At 36.6% G+C, this 19667-nt stretch overlaps 1 protein-coding gene across 1 annotated transcript in view; it reads left to right on the top strand.

Moving 5' to 3' along the window:
* Nucleotides 1–19667, top strand: part of LOC126972411 (nose resistant to fluoxetine protein 6-like) — a 59709-nt gene that overhangs the window by 26500 nt on the left and 13542 nt on the right. Inside the window, exons 7-8 of the mRNA XM_050819128.1 lie at nucleotides 6629–6812; nucleotides 8644–8786. Of these exons, the coding sequence (XP_050675085.1) occupies nucleotides 6629–6812; nucleotides 8644–8786 (327 nt within the window). The remainder of the gene's footprint in view (nucleotides 1–6628; nucleotides 6813–8643; nucleotides 8787–19667) is intronic.

Genomic DNA, 19667 nt, shown 5'->3' with positions numbered 1-19667 from the left:
TGCTGAAAGCGGTCTTTTCTCGGTCTTCGGATATCATTTCTATCTGATGAAAAGAGGAGGCCAAATCAAGTGTGGTAAAGTATTTACTATGGTCAAGTTGGTCAAGGATATCTGTGATATTTGGGATAGGATAGGCATTACCAACAGTAATTTGGTTTAGTTTGCGGTAATCAATGACAATGCGCCATTTCTTTTTACCGGAGGCGTCTTGTTTTTTGGGTACAACCCAAATAGGAGCGGACCACGGGGACATAGAAGAACGAATGAGTTTTTGTTCGAGTAAACCTTTAATTTGCTTAGATACTTCCTCCTTATGGCATTCCGGAAACCGGTAGCTTTTGACTTGGATTGGCCCTTCGGAAGTGGTGCGAATTTCATGATTTAAAGTCTTAGTGGAAGTCAATGAATCACCTTCCATGTAGAATATATCCGCGAAGCGAGAGCAAAGTTTACGAAGTCGACTTTCTTCCTCCGAGTTTAAATGTTCACATCTGAGAGATTTTTGTACTTTAGAGGTCAGGGAACTTCCGCTATGAGGATTTTGAGAATCAGAGCTGTAAAATATATTACAAGAGGTCGACTCGATAGACTCTGTTTCGAGGATTTGTGAAACAGGCTGTAATTCAAAATTTAAATCTTTCAGTTCCGTTTCAGTTTCAGAGATATTAAGCACCGACAATTTGATTTTATTATTAGGATTTACTCGGACAAGGCAACGAGAGAAAGAGTTTTGGATATTCTGGTAGTTGATTACATAGGATAAGGCCTTCTTTTATTTCAGGGTTAGTAACGTCACATTCTATAAATATTTCTATATATATACATAGTATCTAGTTATATATTATATTATAGTTCTATATATATAGTAGTGATTTGAGTTTGTAAGACTGTAATGGGTTATTATTAAATACTATCTGTGAATTTTGATAGTTGATGCCCTGTAAGCGTTAATGAAGTCATCACCAACCTCCTCATCATACCGTCATAGTCCAAATTAACGTTACTCACGACGTGAAAATAAAATGGTAGGATGGGAACAGAAGGATCGCTAAATTTCAATGAAAGTACGAACTTTCCTTTCGTTTCAGAAAAGGATCATTTATCCCTTAGGAATTTTAATATTTGATTTTCTAATTTTGGGAGAGATGGAAGTGATGTATCTTTTATTAAACAAATTGAGCTACCAGTATCTATTAATAATTTAATTGGTTTCGCAGTATGTGACGTTTGTAGTTCGATAAAACTGAGCTTTGTATTGGATTGTGTCACGTCATATATTGTAAGGAAAGGGGTTGTGTTAGTGTTACATTCCTTATAGTTAGTATGTAGGAAATGATCTAAAATTTCGGAACAAAATGGCTTAGGTTGTTCGGATTCAGAACTTTGAGATGGGTTAAAATTAGGAATATCAGACCTAGAATTCTTCAGATTTTTATTTTTAGAAGATTTTGTAGTGTTTAAAGAGTTGGTATGGCTGGTGAATTTAGATTTGGAAGGCTCGGCAGGCTCAGTGTAATGTATTTTATTGGAATTTGGCAACATGAGGTCTACCGAGAGCTTGGTAGTTGAGGTATTAGATTTTTGTGAATTAGTATCATTATGCCATTTAGTAGATTTAGAATTTATTTTTGATATAGTAAAGTTATTTGATTTAGTAGAATTAGTAGGTTTTTGTGAATAAGTATCATTGTATGATTTAGTGGATTTAGAAATATTTTTTGATATAGTAAAGTTACTTGATTTAGTAGAATTAGTAGGTTTTTGTGAATTATGGTTCTTGTGCGATTTAGTAGATTTATTATTTATATTAGATTTAGACTGAAGGTTTGTGGGCAAACGTATATTTACACGATTTGCCATCTCTGTGTCGTTATTTATTCTATGGCAATTATCAGGCACTCGGCGACACAATCCCGATACCTAACTCTTCAGTTTAAATCGCACTCATTATCTTGTTCCCGTGGGATTGGCGTACTCGGCATTTCAATAGAAATATGATTCGTCCGTTGATATGAGTCGCTATTGTTGTTAGCGTTTCGCCGTGAATTATTATATTGCCGTTTCCGACATTGGGAAATATCATGTCCTACGTTTTTACAATATCTACAAACGATAGGTGGCCCAGATATCCGTGAAATCTGGTTTTAAGAGTTAAATGGTACACGATTATTTGTGGTAACGTTTTGTGAGTTTCTCGTTTAGTTTTTGATTTTTTCCTCTTCGACGGCAGTGCTGATTGCGGAATTTAGGTTATTTGGTTGCCGACATCGAACTATATAACTGAGTCGCGGAGTCAACCCTCTGGTGAAGGCAAACAAAGCTAGGTCTTCGGTCATTGCTATGCGACCTGGTAATTCCTTTTTTAAAAGGTCTGAATTGTGTATTTTCGATTGTAAATCTGTGGGGCAAGTTTCTAGGCGTAGCGCAAACTGTGCAACCGATTCTGATGGTGATTGTTTACAAGACTGTAGTTCCAAGAGTAGGTGATTATAATGTTTGCGGTCACCGAAATTTTGTTTAAGTGTAGCTCTTAAATCATCAAAAGTGTCTATGACTTTATTTGAACATGCTATTTGTGCTTTACCCTCTAAATTTGCAATTATAAATTTTAGTAATAGATCTTTTTGGCTTTTCGATGCTAAACTTAGAGCGTTTTGACAGTTAGTTAAAAATGCAGTTAAGCTCTCTTTTTGTCCGTTGTTCGGTGTTATAGAATTACACAATACATTTATTGGGTATTGTTCAGATAACACGATATCTGAAGATTTATCACTTTTGGTGGTCATTCTGGAAACTTAGAATTGAGAAAATAACATAATAACAAACTTGACAATAACAGCTAACAAAAGATAATTTCTGACTCACAATAATAACGGGAAACTCATGCCTGTTCTTCCGATGTTCGACGAATGGCGTGGAAAACTCGTCAGTTCGGTTTCGGGATGCCGTGATGTTAAAGGCTGCAGCCGCGATGGTCACAACAGCAGCAGCAAAGCGATTGAAACGACGGTAGTAATGGAAGCAGTATGCACTTCCACTAAATCGTGACCTTGATTTTATAAAAGAATCAAGGAAGGGAGAAGCGTATCTTAGCAGCTTCGTTCGATTCTGGGTTTTGATTGGTAGGTTTGAGACAGATTCACTATGACTTTGAACTCACTTGCACTAGTACTTTCAAAACTCACTTGCTTATTTAATTTTTTCACTTTTAATTGACCCGTAAGGGATACCAGTTTTATCTTTTCTTACTGGAAATCCCACTTCTGACACCACTGTTACGGGGTGGGTCTCAGTTAAGTTTTTAAAAAATCAATTTTTAATTATTATTTGTTTAATTCAACTAAAAATTAGAATTACATATAAGGAGATAGAAGATATAGAAAAACGTGCGGTCGCGACGGTTTTTGGAAACAGACTAACTTTTCCCATACTGTAATAATTAATATCGGTTACTAGTTAAGGTGTCGTCATTGCTTAGAGTCAGCAGTTATCCTGCCATAGTGTTTCTAAGTAATGAATCAATAACAGTACCCTCACCATAGTTGACTCTGCCTTTGAAGCTGGGCAGCCTGAAGGGGTCAGTGGAAGAAGTGGCGGCGCAGACTTCTGCGTCTATCGCACCCTCTATTGCCAACTGTATCGCCTGGGCTTGTTCAGCTTTTATATCCCTGAAGAGCTCGTTCATTATCGCGACTAGCAAATCGTTGGATTTGCACATGTCTACGTAATTAACGGAGCCCATTTTGGGAGTAGGCCGCGGGTTCGTTCGCGTACGCTTTACGTCCTTGCGGGGTGACAAGGTGTCATCAGGGCGAGCTCTTTTGCTGCTCTTGGGTAGGTGTGGACCTTGCCCAGAAACAGCACGAGCTTCCGCCCTCTCCTGAACGCTTTTGCCAGCGCGTTTCCGACGTGGCCCTTTTTTGGGGCTTACTACCTCCTTATACTGATACGATCGTCGGCTGTCCTGCCTTTATCGACAGTGGCGGTGTCGCCCTGTACCTCTTTAGGTTTAGGGGGGTTACTTTTGGCGGCTTTTATCCTCGCTTTTCTAGCCTCGGCTCGCGCGCGATTTCTTGCGGTCCTGCTAGGTGCCTTGTAAGTAGGCTTGGCATCTCCCTTCCTGATGGGTAGCGTCCAGGCATCGTCCGTAAAGGTTGTTGCCGGTATGGCTTCCTTCAGGATGGAAAGTTCCAGCAAGGAAGACTCTTTCGTCGATGTAGGAGCACCCGCAGTCTAAACGGATTGGCTTAGCGCTCCCGAGGGAGCAGCTGGATTTTTGTGGTCGGTTGATCTCTTTTTATCCATGGGTATATAATGATGTAATTCATCCTCGTCACCCACCTCGGAGCCTCAGTCGGGGACGTCATGCACCTCTATGTACATGTCCGCCAGGGGTACTGCGAGGATATAGTAACCCTCACCGTGAATACCTGATGACTGACGGCCGAGTAATGAAGAAGCCACATACGTGAGGAAGAGAGCCTCCCGCGCTCACCTCAACATCCGCGACCGGGCCATAGGCACCTACATGGATTTGGGTCACTCGCCGACAGCCCTCTGACGGGAAGCCACAGCCGATTGATCGAGGATGGCTAGTCCCCGACCGCCCGTTTGAGAGGAAGATTAGGGCCAAAGAGGTGTGTTGCATCAAGCAGGTAACTGACTGACCGCTATCCGCTCAACCACCAGGATTCCTTACTCCCTCCTTATGGGTATCCACGCACGGCACAACCACGTGGGTGATCGCATGTTCCTTACCCATTGATGTGAGTGAGCCCTCAACCTCTCGACCACATGAGGTGAGGTGAAGGAGCAAAGTATTATGTGGGTAGGTTGGGGGAGAGCGGCCAGAGGTTTCTGTTCTGCCAATTACCTTAATACAAATTATTTAATGACTCTACGACGGCACTTGGCCAAAAAACGGGCGGCAACCTCGAGAAGGATAGTCTTTGGCCTTGTTTAGGGGGTCACTGTATTGATATTCCTCTAAACCATTCGCCAAACCCAGCATCGGACAGATGCTGGGAGTAGGGGTTGTGTCAATCAATGTCCGTGAGGAAAAATTTATTGTCGATACCCCCACCCCGCGGCTCGAGTCATCGACGATCAAGTCATCCCCGATCGGCTTGATTCTTTGACATTGCGTAGAGATGTGGCTTCTCTCTTCATCTTTTATCGCTTTTATCACGGGGAGTGCTCAGAAGAGCTGTTCGGGCTGATTCCAGCGTCCGAATTCCACCACCGGACATAACGTGCAAAGTACCACCCGCATCACATTGACGTCTGGCATTCCACAACCGCGCGTTTTGCAAGAAATTTCTTGGCTCGCACAGCCACTTTGTGTAATCAATTACCACCTGCGTTTTTCTCGAACCGATACGACTTAGGGACCTTCAAGAAAAGGGCATACTCCTACCTTAAAGGCCGGCAACGCATCCTTTGAGACCTGATGTTGCGGATGTCTATGTGCGGTTGCCTTACCTCTCCACATCCCGTGAGCCTCTTGCCCGTTTCCCCCTTTTATATAAAAAAAGGTCATAGGCCTAGAGGATGGGATATAGATACAAATTGGACTCCGAATATGCAAGGAAAAATTTCTTTAAACGATGCCCAAATGTCTCATCACAATAAACATAGTCATCGCTAGGGCGTGTGTTCAAGCACACGTAGGGGGCACAATAGATCTACAGGTTTTTATGCTTATTTCCCCCTCCAATAATAATAATAGCTAGCTATGATGACTACGAATTTATCATTCAAAGCTGGTGCTTTAGAGATTGCTGGACTTTAGAGATGAGGCGTCGTTCTTCCTAGCTTTAGGGATGAAAATGACCTTGGACCTTCCACTTGGCTCGGGAATATATCCGTACGCCAGACTTGCCCTACATACTTTCATAATGTGTGGTAGTAGGATTTCTTTTCCTTTCTGCAAGAAGGCCGGTAAGATTCTGTCCAGGCTGGAGATTTGAAGCTAAGGAAAGTGCTTATCGCCTAGTCTAGTGTGTGTAGAGAACAGACTGTAGCCGCCATCTTCCAGTCTTCGCGCTGGGTGTGTCTGTATCCAACTGATTCTTCTGCACCTTTCGTTAGTAAATCACGACGCTGAGTTTCGCTATAGGTGTAATTTCCATTCGGCATTCTCAGCGAGGAGGCGCCTTGCGCCCCACCAATTTCCATTGTTCTGTAAACTTTAGTTCCAGTCGAGGGTGCGCGTATATTTAATGTAAGAAAAAAAGCCACATTTGACAAAATCATACACAAAAATCGATATCAAAAAATTACTGGTAAGGCACCGGCCCCACTTGTGCGGTGGTCAGAGATCCGAGTTCTGCGTATACGTGGAGTAGGCCTATAGAATCCTATCCACTGCGACCACGACGGTCAAAGTGTAAAAGTATTTTTGTCGAAATCAAGTTTAAGCACAATGTCCAACGCTATGGAACTTTTTATCGAGTCGGGTTATTTATGTGTCACCTACCAGTGGCAATGATTACCTAGTCAAACTGATCTCCAAACTAGACCGGAGGCTCGCAGTGTGCACAAGTGTGACCGCGGAACACAGAACTCAGAACTCTGAACGCTAGACCGTACGCGGTGGGGTCGGCGCCTAATGGAAATAAATTTTCAGAAATGGGCCATAATTGGTTCCTGCGTGGGTTTCACGACGATGATGGTGACACAACTGACTGGTTCCATGGTCCTCTGGCGAGAGTTCACGGCAATTGAGAGTGCACTCTACGCCGCTTTCAACAGACCAATTTGGGCATGCGGTGCTGCATTATTTACATTGTCTTGTGTATTTGGAAATGTCCGTAAGTGTACTTCTATTGAAAAATATAGGAACACTATATTAGCTGGAAATAATACGAGGACGTAACATAGAGATTCTAGAGAATTTTAAATATTTAGCTTCGTGTGACTTTTTTGTAGCACGCATGTGTGTGTGAACCGGCACTATGTAGCGTATTTTATTATTACTATCAATACAATCGTTGCGATTGTGACAAATGTCATATAATACCATCACTTCAAGATAATATCTTCTAGATTTTAGATCCAAATGGCAATACTTTTTTATCAGTTGCTCATAAGAGGTGTGACTTTTATCGTATATTTTATACTGCATGCATTTTAAAAACTTTTTATGTTTACGTTACTATACTATAATTAATATACTTTTCATAAAAAGGATTCCATGTAGTGACTGCGTATTCTACCTGAGGCCTCATTAACGTTTTATATAGATAAAGGTTTTTTTAAACTGCTCACTCGATCTTAAACGATCTTTATTACAAACATTATTAATGTGAATATTTGGGGTCAATTTACAGTCCAGCCTACCCTAAGTAAGTAATACTTACCCAGGTCTCTATTAATGTCTACTTTTTTCAAAACAGAAGCATTAAGTTTGTAACAATAATTTGACTTACTGATTAATATTATGATGACATTTGTTTCTATTGAGTTCAAGTTTATTCAATAATTCACAAAAGATAGTATGCGCATGCTAAAATTGAGCCTTGGGGTACACCAGATGTAACTTTAATGCAATTGGACTCAAACCATGTAACCCTTTTGTGTACTCTAAGTAATGTAATACTTGAAACATCGCCGAAGATTACGTCGAATTCCATTAAATGCAAGTTTTTCTAACACTTTTTTTATTTTCCACTAAAGTCTGTGTATATAATAATAATCATTTATTTCGGACACGATACATCCCTAAGTATTATTTATTAAGTGAGTAACAATTTTTCTTAGACTAAGTAATGTTAGTAATTATATGTTAGTTACAATTTATCTTATATCATTAGTTAAAAATTATGTTAGTAAGGTTAGTCATTTTCACAATAAGTTGCACTTAGCTAGAGGCGCATGCAAACCTATCCAATGCCTCAGCAGTGGGGAGTCCCACATGCATGCCAACGCGCTTAGGATAGTGTTGGGGCTAGCCTGGAGCCCGTTCATTAATGATGCGCATCTTTTTCTAATGATCGCGTAAAAATCATCAACGCGCGCCTCCGCAAACATGCCGAATGCGCTACAAAACCTAGGTAGCCCCATCACTCCGTAACCGCGTCATTATATTGCACTCGCAGCGCGTTGTATGCCCTCTGCGTGTAGCCGGTCCAAATGCTTGGCAATAAGCCTTAAACAGAGTTATTTTGACTTGTTCACTACAACGCGCGAACCTTCGGGCCAGCATATTACAGAGGACAGCCAACGCCCTACGCTCCCTCTCTAAGTCTAGGTTATCACTTAGGTTGGCGGAGACCCAGTGGCCAAGATATTTAAACTTCGTTACCATATTCAGTGGTGCGTTACACAGCGATAGAGGTTCTATAAGTTCGTAAATTTTATTACCCGACTTAAATATCATAAATTCGCTTTTATTTGTATTGAATCGAAGACCATGGGCCTCCGCATAACGTTCACATATTCTCAGCAGCTTTCTTAACCCCTTCATTGAGGGGCTCAGCAGACCATGTTATGTCTCAACAAGCAGCATTATAACATAATAAAACACTAAGCAAATTAAACTGATAATAATCGTAATAAAACAGGAACGAACATTTTATTATAGTCATCAATATGGCAGAATCTATAGTATTTGTGTGAAGTAATATTTCATATAATTTTCAGCGTTAGTAAACAGTTTCCTGCGCTGGTATCCGTGGGTGCCTCTCAGCAGGCTCAGCTACGGCGTCTACCTGGTCCATTCGGTCATCATACTGAGAGACGTGTCCGTGACTAGAACCGCTCCACATAATGATATATTCATGGAAGTAAGTTCACCTCGGAAAACACTGATTATATTGGTCAGGAAGCTATGTCACTATGGCATAAAAGTAACTGCGCTCGATCTTCTGATTTCATATCTAAACAATAGAGTTCAGAAGGTCGACGTGAAAGGCAAGAGATCTTCTGGGACTCCTCTCAGTATGGGGGTACCACAAAGGTCAATTTTCGGACCTCCTCTTCCTTATATATATATATATATAAATGATCTTACTAATCTTATAGAGAAAAAACATAAGGTAGTATTGTTTCCGGACGACACGATGATTTTCAAAGTGAAAAGAAACCAAGCTATGTATGACGAAGTGATCGATATTCTATCTGACATCGTGTACTGGTTCAGCGCTAATAACCTATTGTTAAATAGCAAGAAAACTAAATATATTAAATTTACCGTACCGAATGTCAAAAATGTTGATGCAAGTGTTTTGTTAAACGGAGAGGTGATAAAACCGATGGAATCTGCTATATGTCTTGGCATTACTCTAGATTCCAAATTACAATGGGCCCCCATATTGAACGATCGGCAAATATACTTAGTTCTGCAGCATACGTGGTTAAAAAATACACAATTAACTGAGAGATACGGCGCGACTAGTATACTTTAGTTATTTCCATAGTATTATGTCCTATGGTATATTGCTATGGGGCAACGCTGCCGATATTAATACAATATATTTGCTGCAGAAGATGGCTATTCGCGCGGTCATTGAGAGCAAAATTAAAATAAATTAACATCTTGACTGTTGCTTCTCAATATATATTCTTGATAATGTGATGTATGTTCATAGGAACATAAGTGAACTTGATAGAAACTTTCATAACCATAATGTTAACACCAGGAACAGACATAAGCTTATAATGCCTACTACTCGGCTAAGTCGAGTTAGTAAGTCCTTTGTGAGACGATGTATATGCTTTTACAACAAGATTCCAGAAAATGTTCAAAACTAAAGTATAACGTTATTCAAAAGAATTTTTAAAAAAAATTGTGAGCCGTAACGGGATGCCTGGCAGATGTGAAACATAGAAATTATTTTGTACAAGTAATAGGCACAAAAGTACAGATTATGACAGGAACTAAGTATGGCATGATAAAAAAATACAATATTACGAATTTTCTCCAGAAAATGATGACAGTTTATTAAATATATATTTATTTTTTCATATACAAAATTATTTAATTCAAAAATTCCTTAAAAATCGTGACAACTCAATTATTTTCATTAGTTACTTCGGTAATAGTTACATTGAAGGTTGCATAGACCAAGTATAATAGCTAGACATCGGTTTCGCGTGGCCAACATGAGACAGATAATACCCTTTATATATAGGTACAATAGGTACATAATATAACACAGGTGTTATTTCTCTATCTCTTTTTCATTGTCAAACACAACATCGCACCACATTTCCTTCGATTCCACTTAAAATTGTCACTGATTTTGAATAAATAGTGGATATTTCACACGTTTCACAAGTTTTCTGTGCAGCGTTGTCAAGTTTGCTTAGCACACCGGGTGTGCTAATCTTGAAACAACCGGCACGCATGGCAAAAAATCTGATCACTCTATTTCATTTCTTTACATAAGACTTTCATAAGTTTTTCTTTTTCTCGTATGAGTGAGACGGAAGCTATCAATTAGTCTAGTTACTATTCTTGGTCTATGGGATGTTGCCTCTGACGGTATTACTGTGACAATTGGTCGATACGGTAATATAATCGACCAACCAATACTTACATAAAATTAATAGTATGTCTGGTATTTAACTGATATTGTGATGTCCAGTTTCAATATAATATTTTGTGACCATTGCGAGGATTGTTGGGTACTGAAATATTTATGATAAAAAATATGTAATTACATATTTTTTATCATAATCATCATGGAAGGATCATGGAAATTAAAATATACAGAAAAAAAAATCAGAGTGACTTTAATATACTGGTTAATTCAAGAATTTTAGATAGTTATTACAGTATATTAATAAAGATCTTAAACTATAAATATCAATAATGAATAGTTAATATAAGTCCAAGTATGATTACAAAATTAAATAAATTTATTTATTTTTTTATGTTCATATTAAAAAAACAAATAAGAAAAAATATTGGTGTGCTGCTTTTAAAATACCATTTTGTCAGACTTTATTAAATTTATTATTCAGGCAAATGTAAAAGTGTATTGTTTTTAATAAAAATGAAATTTAAATCAATTTAAAATTAATATTCATATATTATATGCAATAAAAATTGTGTAAATTTTAATCTACTACTATTATACAATTACTATATTTTTACAAAATATACACGTTCTTAATGCAGGCAATTGCACACTTGAATCATAAAAATACAATTTACTAACTGATGACTTGGTATTGTATAATAGTGCGATTTTGATATCTTTGCAAGAGGCTGCACACTTTCACTTTCTGAATTAGGTATCCCTATCAGACATATTTGATCGTTAAAAAAATATTTTTTACGTAAAACTTAGGTTAGTATTACATTGTTAAAATAATAATTATGTAAGTTCTGTTCTACCACAATGAACAGAACTTTTTAAATTAGGGTTACTATTAAAAAATTAATTTAGCATTTACTCAACTAATGAAAACAATAATTTTTAGTATTACACTGTTAAAATAATTATGTAAGTTTTGTTTTAAACAAAGAATCATTAAAAGAAATATTTAAAAAATAAACATTTTGACGACTGCATTTCAATATGTACTTTATAATGGTCTGTATGTTCATAAGCACATTAACCAATTTGGTACAAATTGTGATAATTATAATGTTAATAAATTCAAATTCAAATATTTTTAGCCAAAATAGGATGTGACATCACTTATTGAAAGTCAAAAACTACCACCCATTCCAAAAAGATTACCTCAGACCTGAAAAGAGCCCGCTCTTCACCGTTCGCCGCAACAAACTCAACGGGCTTCTTTTAACCGACTTCAAAACGGAGGAGGTTATCAATTTGATCAGTATTTTTTTTATATATGTACACCGATTACTCTGAGATTTTATGATTTACGTAATTCTTCTTTTGTTTGATGTGAAATAGATGCCAATTGGTCCCATAAACATATTACATAGTTTGGTAGTTTTCATATTATGAACAATTATATGAAAATTTTCGTCTACCTGGATAACATAATTGTAGTTTGGGTTCCAGACCATTCAAATCAGACACGAGGTCACTACACAACATTAGGTTGGAAGTAGTAGATTTACCTTTTAAAAACCCATATTGTGATTGGCTAATTGTATGTTTAAGTGTAGCATATATTTGCTTGTATACAATTTTTGCACAGTTTAGATATGGGTCTATAGTTTTCTATTAGGGCCCTACGACCTTTTTTATAAATCCGTGTTATGTATGCTGACTTCCAGATGGTTGGAATACATGCCTCTTTGGAGGATCTTCGAAATAGGATTGAAAGAGGAGTACATAAACTTTTAGCACATTTAACTATAAAGATAGCAGGTATGTTGTTAGGGCCAGCTGACTTCTTTAGGTCTAATGACTACATTAGTTTAAGTACTTCCGATGCATCATTCTCAATATCTCCAATGTCAGATAATGTATGATTAGACTCATCCAATAAATCACCTGGTGTTTCATTGGTAATATCTCGTGGTAAAAACGTAGAATGAAAGTAGCAGCTAAACATGTTACAAATATCCTCTCCACAGTCAGATGAATTCTGTCCGAGTCTCAGTACAGCCGGGTAGTTATTGCTTTGGTTTCTACTTTTAATGTATGACCAAAAAGCTTAAGGGTTTTTATTTATATTATTCTCAATATTTGTAATGTAAGTATCAAACATACTTCTTTCTAATGTCTTAATACGGTCTCTTAGTATTTGAAATGAGTTGTAGTCAGAAATATTACCGTAAATTATGTATTTGCGTCGATGTTTATGTTTTTCTTTAATGGCTTTGATGAGGGGTGTTTTAAACCATGGAGGGTATTTAGAGTTTGACGTGACAATCTTAGTTGGCACATATGTGTCACGAAGAATATTTAGAGTATCATAAAAATAATTAATTGCATCGTTGAATTATTTACTACCTATTTCATAAGGCCAGTCAATCATATTCAGTTTATTACAAATGGAATTGTAATCACCAGACATATATAAGTGTTTTGTGTGTGGACGAGGTGTCAATTTGTCTAATTGCATGCAATCACTATCAATACAGAGTGCTGGGTGGTGAGGGTCTTCATCGATCAAGGGGGAAGTACAGCGGGAGACTGAGATATCGTTATTAGAAAAAATTTGGTCCAATATTCTATTGTTGTGATTCGTCACTAAATTATATTGTGATAAATTACATAAATTCATTTTGTCAAATAAATCACATTGAATCGGGCTATCTACGTTACTTGGGACATAATAACACCCATCATTTACAGGTGTCCAGGTTAAGTTTGGCATATTAAATTCTCCTAAAATTATAAACATATCTAAAGGTCTTTTAAGTACTTCTTGGTCTGGCCTTTTCCCATTTTATTTGGGGTCGGCCCTCCGTATCATGTTTCTCCAGGTGGCTCGGTCCTGGGTCGTCTCTTTGTTTATGTGGGTTTCTTTCAGGTTCTTATTTACTATAGACATCCATGTGATTCGGGGTCTTCCTCGTCCTCGAGGTTTAGTTACAATATCTAACACTTTTCTGCTCATGTGGTTGTATGGTCGCCTCATAACATGTCCGTACCACCGCAGACGGCTCTCCTGCAGTTTATCTGGGATAGGTCTTACTTTAAAGGTGCCTCTTATGTGTATGTTTCTAACCTGATCCAGCCTAGTTACACCACCTGCCCACCTGAGCATCTTCATCTCTGCGTAGTGCAATTGATGTTCGTGCTGCTTTTTGAGTGGCCAGCATTCGGCTCCGTATGTCATAGCCGGTCGGACGGCTGCTCTATATACTCGTCCCTTTATGCGCACGGGCATTCGGCTATCGCATAGCACCCCAGATAGTTCTCTCCATTTCATCCACCCCGTATTTATGCGATGGGTGATATCTGTGTCTATTGACCCATCTTTACTGATGACTGACCCTAGGTACTTGAAATGGTCCACTTCTTTTAGCTGGGTGTTCTGCAGACAGATGGTGTTCTTGCTGTTGATGCTACTAAAGTTACAATGCATGTACTTGGTCTTCTCTCTGCTTATTTGCAGATCTGATGTTTCCAGAGCTTCTCTCCACTTTTCTAAAGTCTACTGCAGGTTGTTCACATCTTCACTGATGATGACGACATCGTCAGCGTATAAGATGTCCCATGGTGGCACTCGCTGCAAATTTGAGTGTGAGATGGTTCATTACAATATTAAATAACAGAGGACTGAGTGTGGAACCTTGGTGCACGCCAACTTTAACATGAAATTCATCGCTTGTTCCGGCTGGACTTCGCACTTTTGTTGATACTTGGTGGTACATATCTTTGACAATCATTATGTAATGCTCGGGGACACTCTGGGCCCTTAGAGCGTGCCAAATTAATTCTCTCGATATCCGGTCGAAAGCTTTTTGTAGGTCGATGAATATCATGTGCAAGTCTTGTTTGTTGTCTCTGTACTTTTCCATCATTATTCTGACTGAATGTATGGCATCAGTTGTGGATTTACCGGCGACGAATCTGCATTGGTTTTCAGTGACGTTAGTTATTTCAAGAAGACTTTTGTTGATGACTCTTTCCCATATTTTGAAGGAATGGGAGATAAGCTTTATAGCTCTGTAATTTTTGCAGAGTCTTATATCACCTTTATTTTTATAGAAAGGGATGAGAAAGCTCTTTCGCCATTCGTCGGGAATTCCATCACCCAGGAACTTGTTGAAAAGTTTTGTCAGAAACAGTACTCCGGTATCTCCTATTCGCCTCCAGAATTCAGCAGGGATATCATCAGGGCCAGTGGCTTTATTACTTGCCTTTCGCTTTATTGCCAGAGTTATCTCTTCAGCGCTTATACACGGGATAGGGCCTTCTGTAGCAGGTATATCTTGTGGTGCCTCACTGGAGAATACTTCATTTAGTAGTTCTGTGTAGTATTCTTTCCAGCGGTCTCTTATGTCTTCGTTTGATGTCAGTAGTTTTCCTTGTTCATTTTTGATAAATTTATTTGTGACAGTACTACTACTTTGGTGTTTGCGTTGTGCCAACTTAAAGATTTCTTTATCGTTTGAGGCAGTTTCAAGTTTAGCATAGAAATCATCCCTGGTGGTTGCCTTGGCTTGTGCGACGGCTCGTCGTTTTGCAATTTTCTTAGCAATTTTATAAGCCTGGTGGCCAGCATCGTCTTTCATCTGTTGCCATAGCTTAAATGGTGATTTCTTAGTTTCCAGTTTTGCTCTCACTTCTTCATTCCACCGGCTAGTGTCCTTGTTATTATTGATGGCACCTTTAGATACTCCCAAATATTCTTTTGCTTTCTCATTGCAGTATAATTGAAAATCTGTCCACATTGCATCAGCTGTATCATCCTGCTGCTCTTGGAGGTGTTGTGCGATATCTTCATATAATCTGAGTCACATAATTATAAGTCAATTTTTCCATAAAATAACTGGATCGCAAATGAATTACCAAGATTAAGTTTACATATATAAACTGTGCATTAATGTATTTTGTAACTTACCTTAGATTTTTTGAAGTGTTAGAGTAATGTATATATCCTCAGCTGACGAACACCAGCCCTCACATTCGTCCACGACAATGTCACGGAGCACGGCAATGAGTATCCCACCCCCCTATGACTGACCCGTCTCGTTATAGTTTCTGTCTCTTCTCCAGACTATATACCTATCGTCAAATAATTCGCTATAGTGCGCTCCATCCAATAACCACGTTTCGGTTAGGCATATAACGTCATAGGTGTTAATGCAGGTGTTACGATAAAGTGTTGTTGTACGTAATCCTCGTACGTTCCGGTAATATAAGGTGAAACTAAATGGGTATACTATGCTTTGAACCAGACATTCCTTAGGTCATCTCTAATGACTATGTGAAATCAGAAATGAATTAGCATTATATTTTAATACAATATTTAAAGTGCTAAGTTTTCGCAAAAACAATGATTCCCTCAACCCTAATCAGCTGTTTTTTTGAACTCTCTTTGACCTTAAACAGATGAAAAACGTAGATGTGACATAATATCAGATAATAGTAAAATGCCTACGAGTCATTGCAGCTGTAAAGCAATTTGTGTTCTCATTTTGCCATGTAGACAAAGTTATTTTGTATGTGCATTTGCTTAAGCTGACATTGAAAATACTTCTAAATTTGTATTTACTGTAGTTATGTATTACCCAATAAAGATTTTTTTAATTCTAATCTAATTATGAAACTATGTTATGTTAGTATTTCCTCTGATTTCCGCGAGTGTTACAAATTTAAATAAAACACGTTTAAAAGATAAAAACTAGTGTAATTGTTACTGTGTTTTTACATTTTGTGTTTTTTTAAATATGTTATGGTTGAAAAGATCGGCCTGTCTGCGTTAATACTCTTTGAATTTTGCTTTGAAACACGATATTAACTGCTCTGTGTGTGTGTGTAAATGTCTATTCTAAAGGCACCTTACACACTTCACCATTTTTAATTCAATATTTGTTTATTATGTTCGAAATTAAATGAGTTCACATTTTTGATAAGTTATTACGTAAGCACTTCAATGTAGAATTATTTGAAGTTTTCTTCAAGTTACATTGAAAATAATTCCAAATTTGTAATTGTAAATTATGGGTACCACAACGGCACCTTTTTCTGCCGTGAAGCAAAAATGTGTAAGTATTATTATGGTTTGGTCTGAATGGCACTGTAGCTGTTCTTATTACTGGGCAAATGAGTCTTGACATTTTAATTCAAAAATGTTTTATCCAATAAAGATAATTCTAATAGACTCCTATTAAGAAATTGTTCTTCACGGTTTTTTTTTGTCAAATATGGATATCTTTGACCATCCTCGTATTAAAAATATGTACTCCATTCCCGGACCGGGTTTTGTACCCGGCCTGGGTATGGAATGGGGTAGTTATTGAGTTTTTCGTAGGAAATTTCTCACTAGCAGCTCATAGTTCAGAAATGTAGATGCTCGCCCCCTATTACGTGGGAATCAAACATAGTGAAACGTGGAAAAAATACACCTCTAACCCTTCAGGAATACAGACGTGAAATTGTGTAATGTTATGTAATTTCTTATTTTGTTTATTTGTTTCAATTACAGGAAGTTAAAAATGAATGAATAATAACATAGACACAAGCCACATTTCATGTAGTGTGCATACTCCTTAATCATAGATTATTGTTTATGTTTAAGTCCATAGGTAGGTGACCTCATTCTGTTTATAAACAAAGGCTCCGCCTAAAACTGGCAGTCTCTTTAAATTTAGGGTTGTCTAAGAAAAGAAATTGAATAATAATATTTTTATTTCGTAGGGAAGTCTTTCTTTTTTTTTATTTATTTATTAAAACTTAAACATCACCATACTATTGCATATGACCCAAATAACGTACCATAGAAGGGATGTTATACCCTTTCTGGTTCACGTTGTATATTTTTAAAGAATAGATAGGTGTGGACAACATTGAGTACAGTAATAAGCGATGCAGTGTTAGTGTAATATAGAGTATAATGATTTTTAGAAAAACAAATTGCATAGTAATTATTGTCAATGATTTTGAGAAGTATCAAAAATTTGTAGAATGGATAAATATTGGAGAGACTATTGTATTGACACAAATTGTTTTTTATAATGTAAGGCTCAAGCGAACTATACGTGTTCGTATGTTGCCACGTTATAATAGGCAAGTTAAAGTCGCTTACGATAAAAATACTTGTCGAGTGGATGATTATTAAGTGCTAGTGGCCGGTTAATTGAGTCTTCGGTGTCCGCACAAGTTGATAGTAAGCGATCGCGCATGCAGGTACTATAATACCATTGTAGATTAGTAGTTAAAACATTAAAACAGCTAGGTTTGATAAGATTTAAAGGCTTACATGCTATACTATATTGAGAAATAAAGAGATATTTATACCACATAAATACAAACCACATACCACTTAATTTGTAATTTTTATAATTTCGTAGATTAAAAGTTAGTATATTAAAACAGCTAGGTTTGTTAAAATTTTAAAGATTTTAAATATTGAGAATGAATGAAATATTTATAAAACATAATTACAATGCCCCTTAATTTATAATATTTATAATTTCGTACATTAATAGTTAGTATATTAAAACAGCTAGGTTTGTTAAAATTAAAACGATTTTAAATATTGAGAATGAATGAAATATTTATAAAACATAATTACAATGCCCCTTAATTTGTAATTTTTATAATTTCGTACATTAATAGTTAGTATATTAAAACAGCTAGGTTTGTTAAAATTAAAACGATTTTAAATATTGAGAATGAATGAAATATTTATAAAACATAATTACAATGCCCCTTAATTAATTATTTTTATAATTTCGTAGATTAATAGTTAAATTTATATTAAAACAGCTTGATTTATTAAAATTTAAAAGTTTACACGTAACAATATTATATTGAAAAGGATTGAGGTATTTATAAGTCATAACTACAAATTAAAATTATTCCTTATTTATATAAATGATCTCCCTTATATTGCAAAGGATAAATATCAAATTGTCTTGTTTGCTGATGATACATCACTCATGTTTAAAATACACCGTTGCATACCAAATTTTATTTATTTATTTATTTATTCGATCCACCAGTGATAGTTACATGAATTTAAGCAACAATAAAATCTTTAATCTAAAGTTAATTCTAAATGTATTACCGTTTAAGGTAGATATAGCATGCAATTAATATGAAGCTTACAAATATTTTTATCAAATGAAGTACTTATACATAATTTAAAAAACGTATTAACTTATTACCGAAAAAAAAACACAATGACATAGTTCTTGGTAGTTCGCTAAATTGAAATCAGTTAAATATAAAATATTTTTTGTTAATAGTACAAATTATTTAATTTATCACATAATAAAATTTTACTTCGGAATGTTTTGAGTGAGTCCCCGAAAGGATCCAAATATTTGCAACTATCGTTAAGTATTTTAGACATCCTGGAAATTGGTGTGTTATTGCCTAGAACAGTTTTTCGAAAAGGTCTTTGAAGAAGTGTTATTGCTTTGAGGGGATATCGAAAGGGAACATTAAATTTTATCTTGGAAACTAAATCTGGATTATCATAGATGTTGTTAAGGCTCTTATATAGAAACATCAAATCCAACAAATCTCTTCTTTGGCTCAAGCTATGTATATTAAAATATGTTAGCCTTTCTTTATACGAAAAAAGTTCTTTAGCTTTTCTTTGAGAGAAAGCTAGATGATAGAGAAAACGCCTTTGTATCCTCTCAATTCGAAGGCAGTGTGTTGCATAATGTGGCCTCCATATGACACTACCATACTCTAGTACACTTCTTACCAAGCTGTTATATAAAAGTATTTTGGTGTGTACATTTCGGAATACTTTGCTGTGCCTCAGGACAAAACATCTTTGACTGACTATATTATTTATGTGTGGAATAAATGTTAGCTTCTCATCAGAGACCACACCAAGATCCCTGATAATATTTAGGCGTTTTAAAGGAACCTTAGCAATGACATAAGGGTAATAATAGGGATTAACTTCAGGATTATCCCGAGTGAACGATATGCAAGAACATTTTTCTGTGTTAAGTACCATTCCGTTAACCTTACACCAATGATACAATCGATTTAGATCTTCCTGTAAGAGTTTAGCGTCTTTCAAAATCCTCAATGATCTTAAGGTCATCAGCACACATGAAGGGTGTTGAGTGTTGAAAACTATTTGGCAGGTCA

Source organism: Leptidea sinapis, chromosome 26, assembly GCF_905404315.1.
Source record: "Leptidea sinapis chromosome 26, ilLepSina1.1, whole genome shotgun sequence".
NCBI classification, from domain to species: Eukaryota; Metazoa; Arthropoda; class Insecta; order Lepidoptera; family Pieridae; genus Leptidea; species Leptidea sinapis.
The sequence above is the reverse complement of the archived record's forward strand: the minus strand, read 5'-3'. Positions and strand labels throughout refer to the sequence as shown.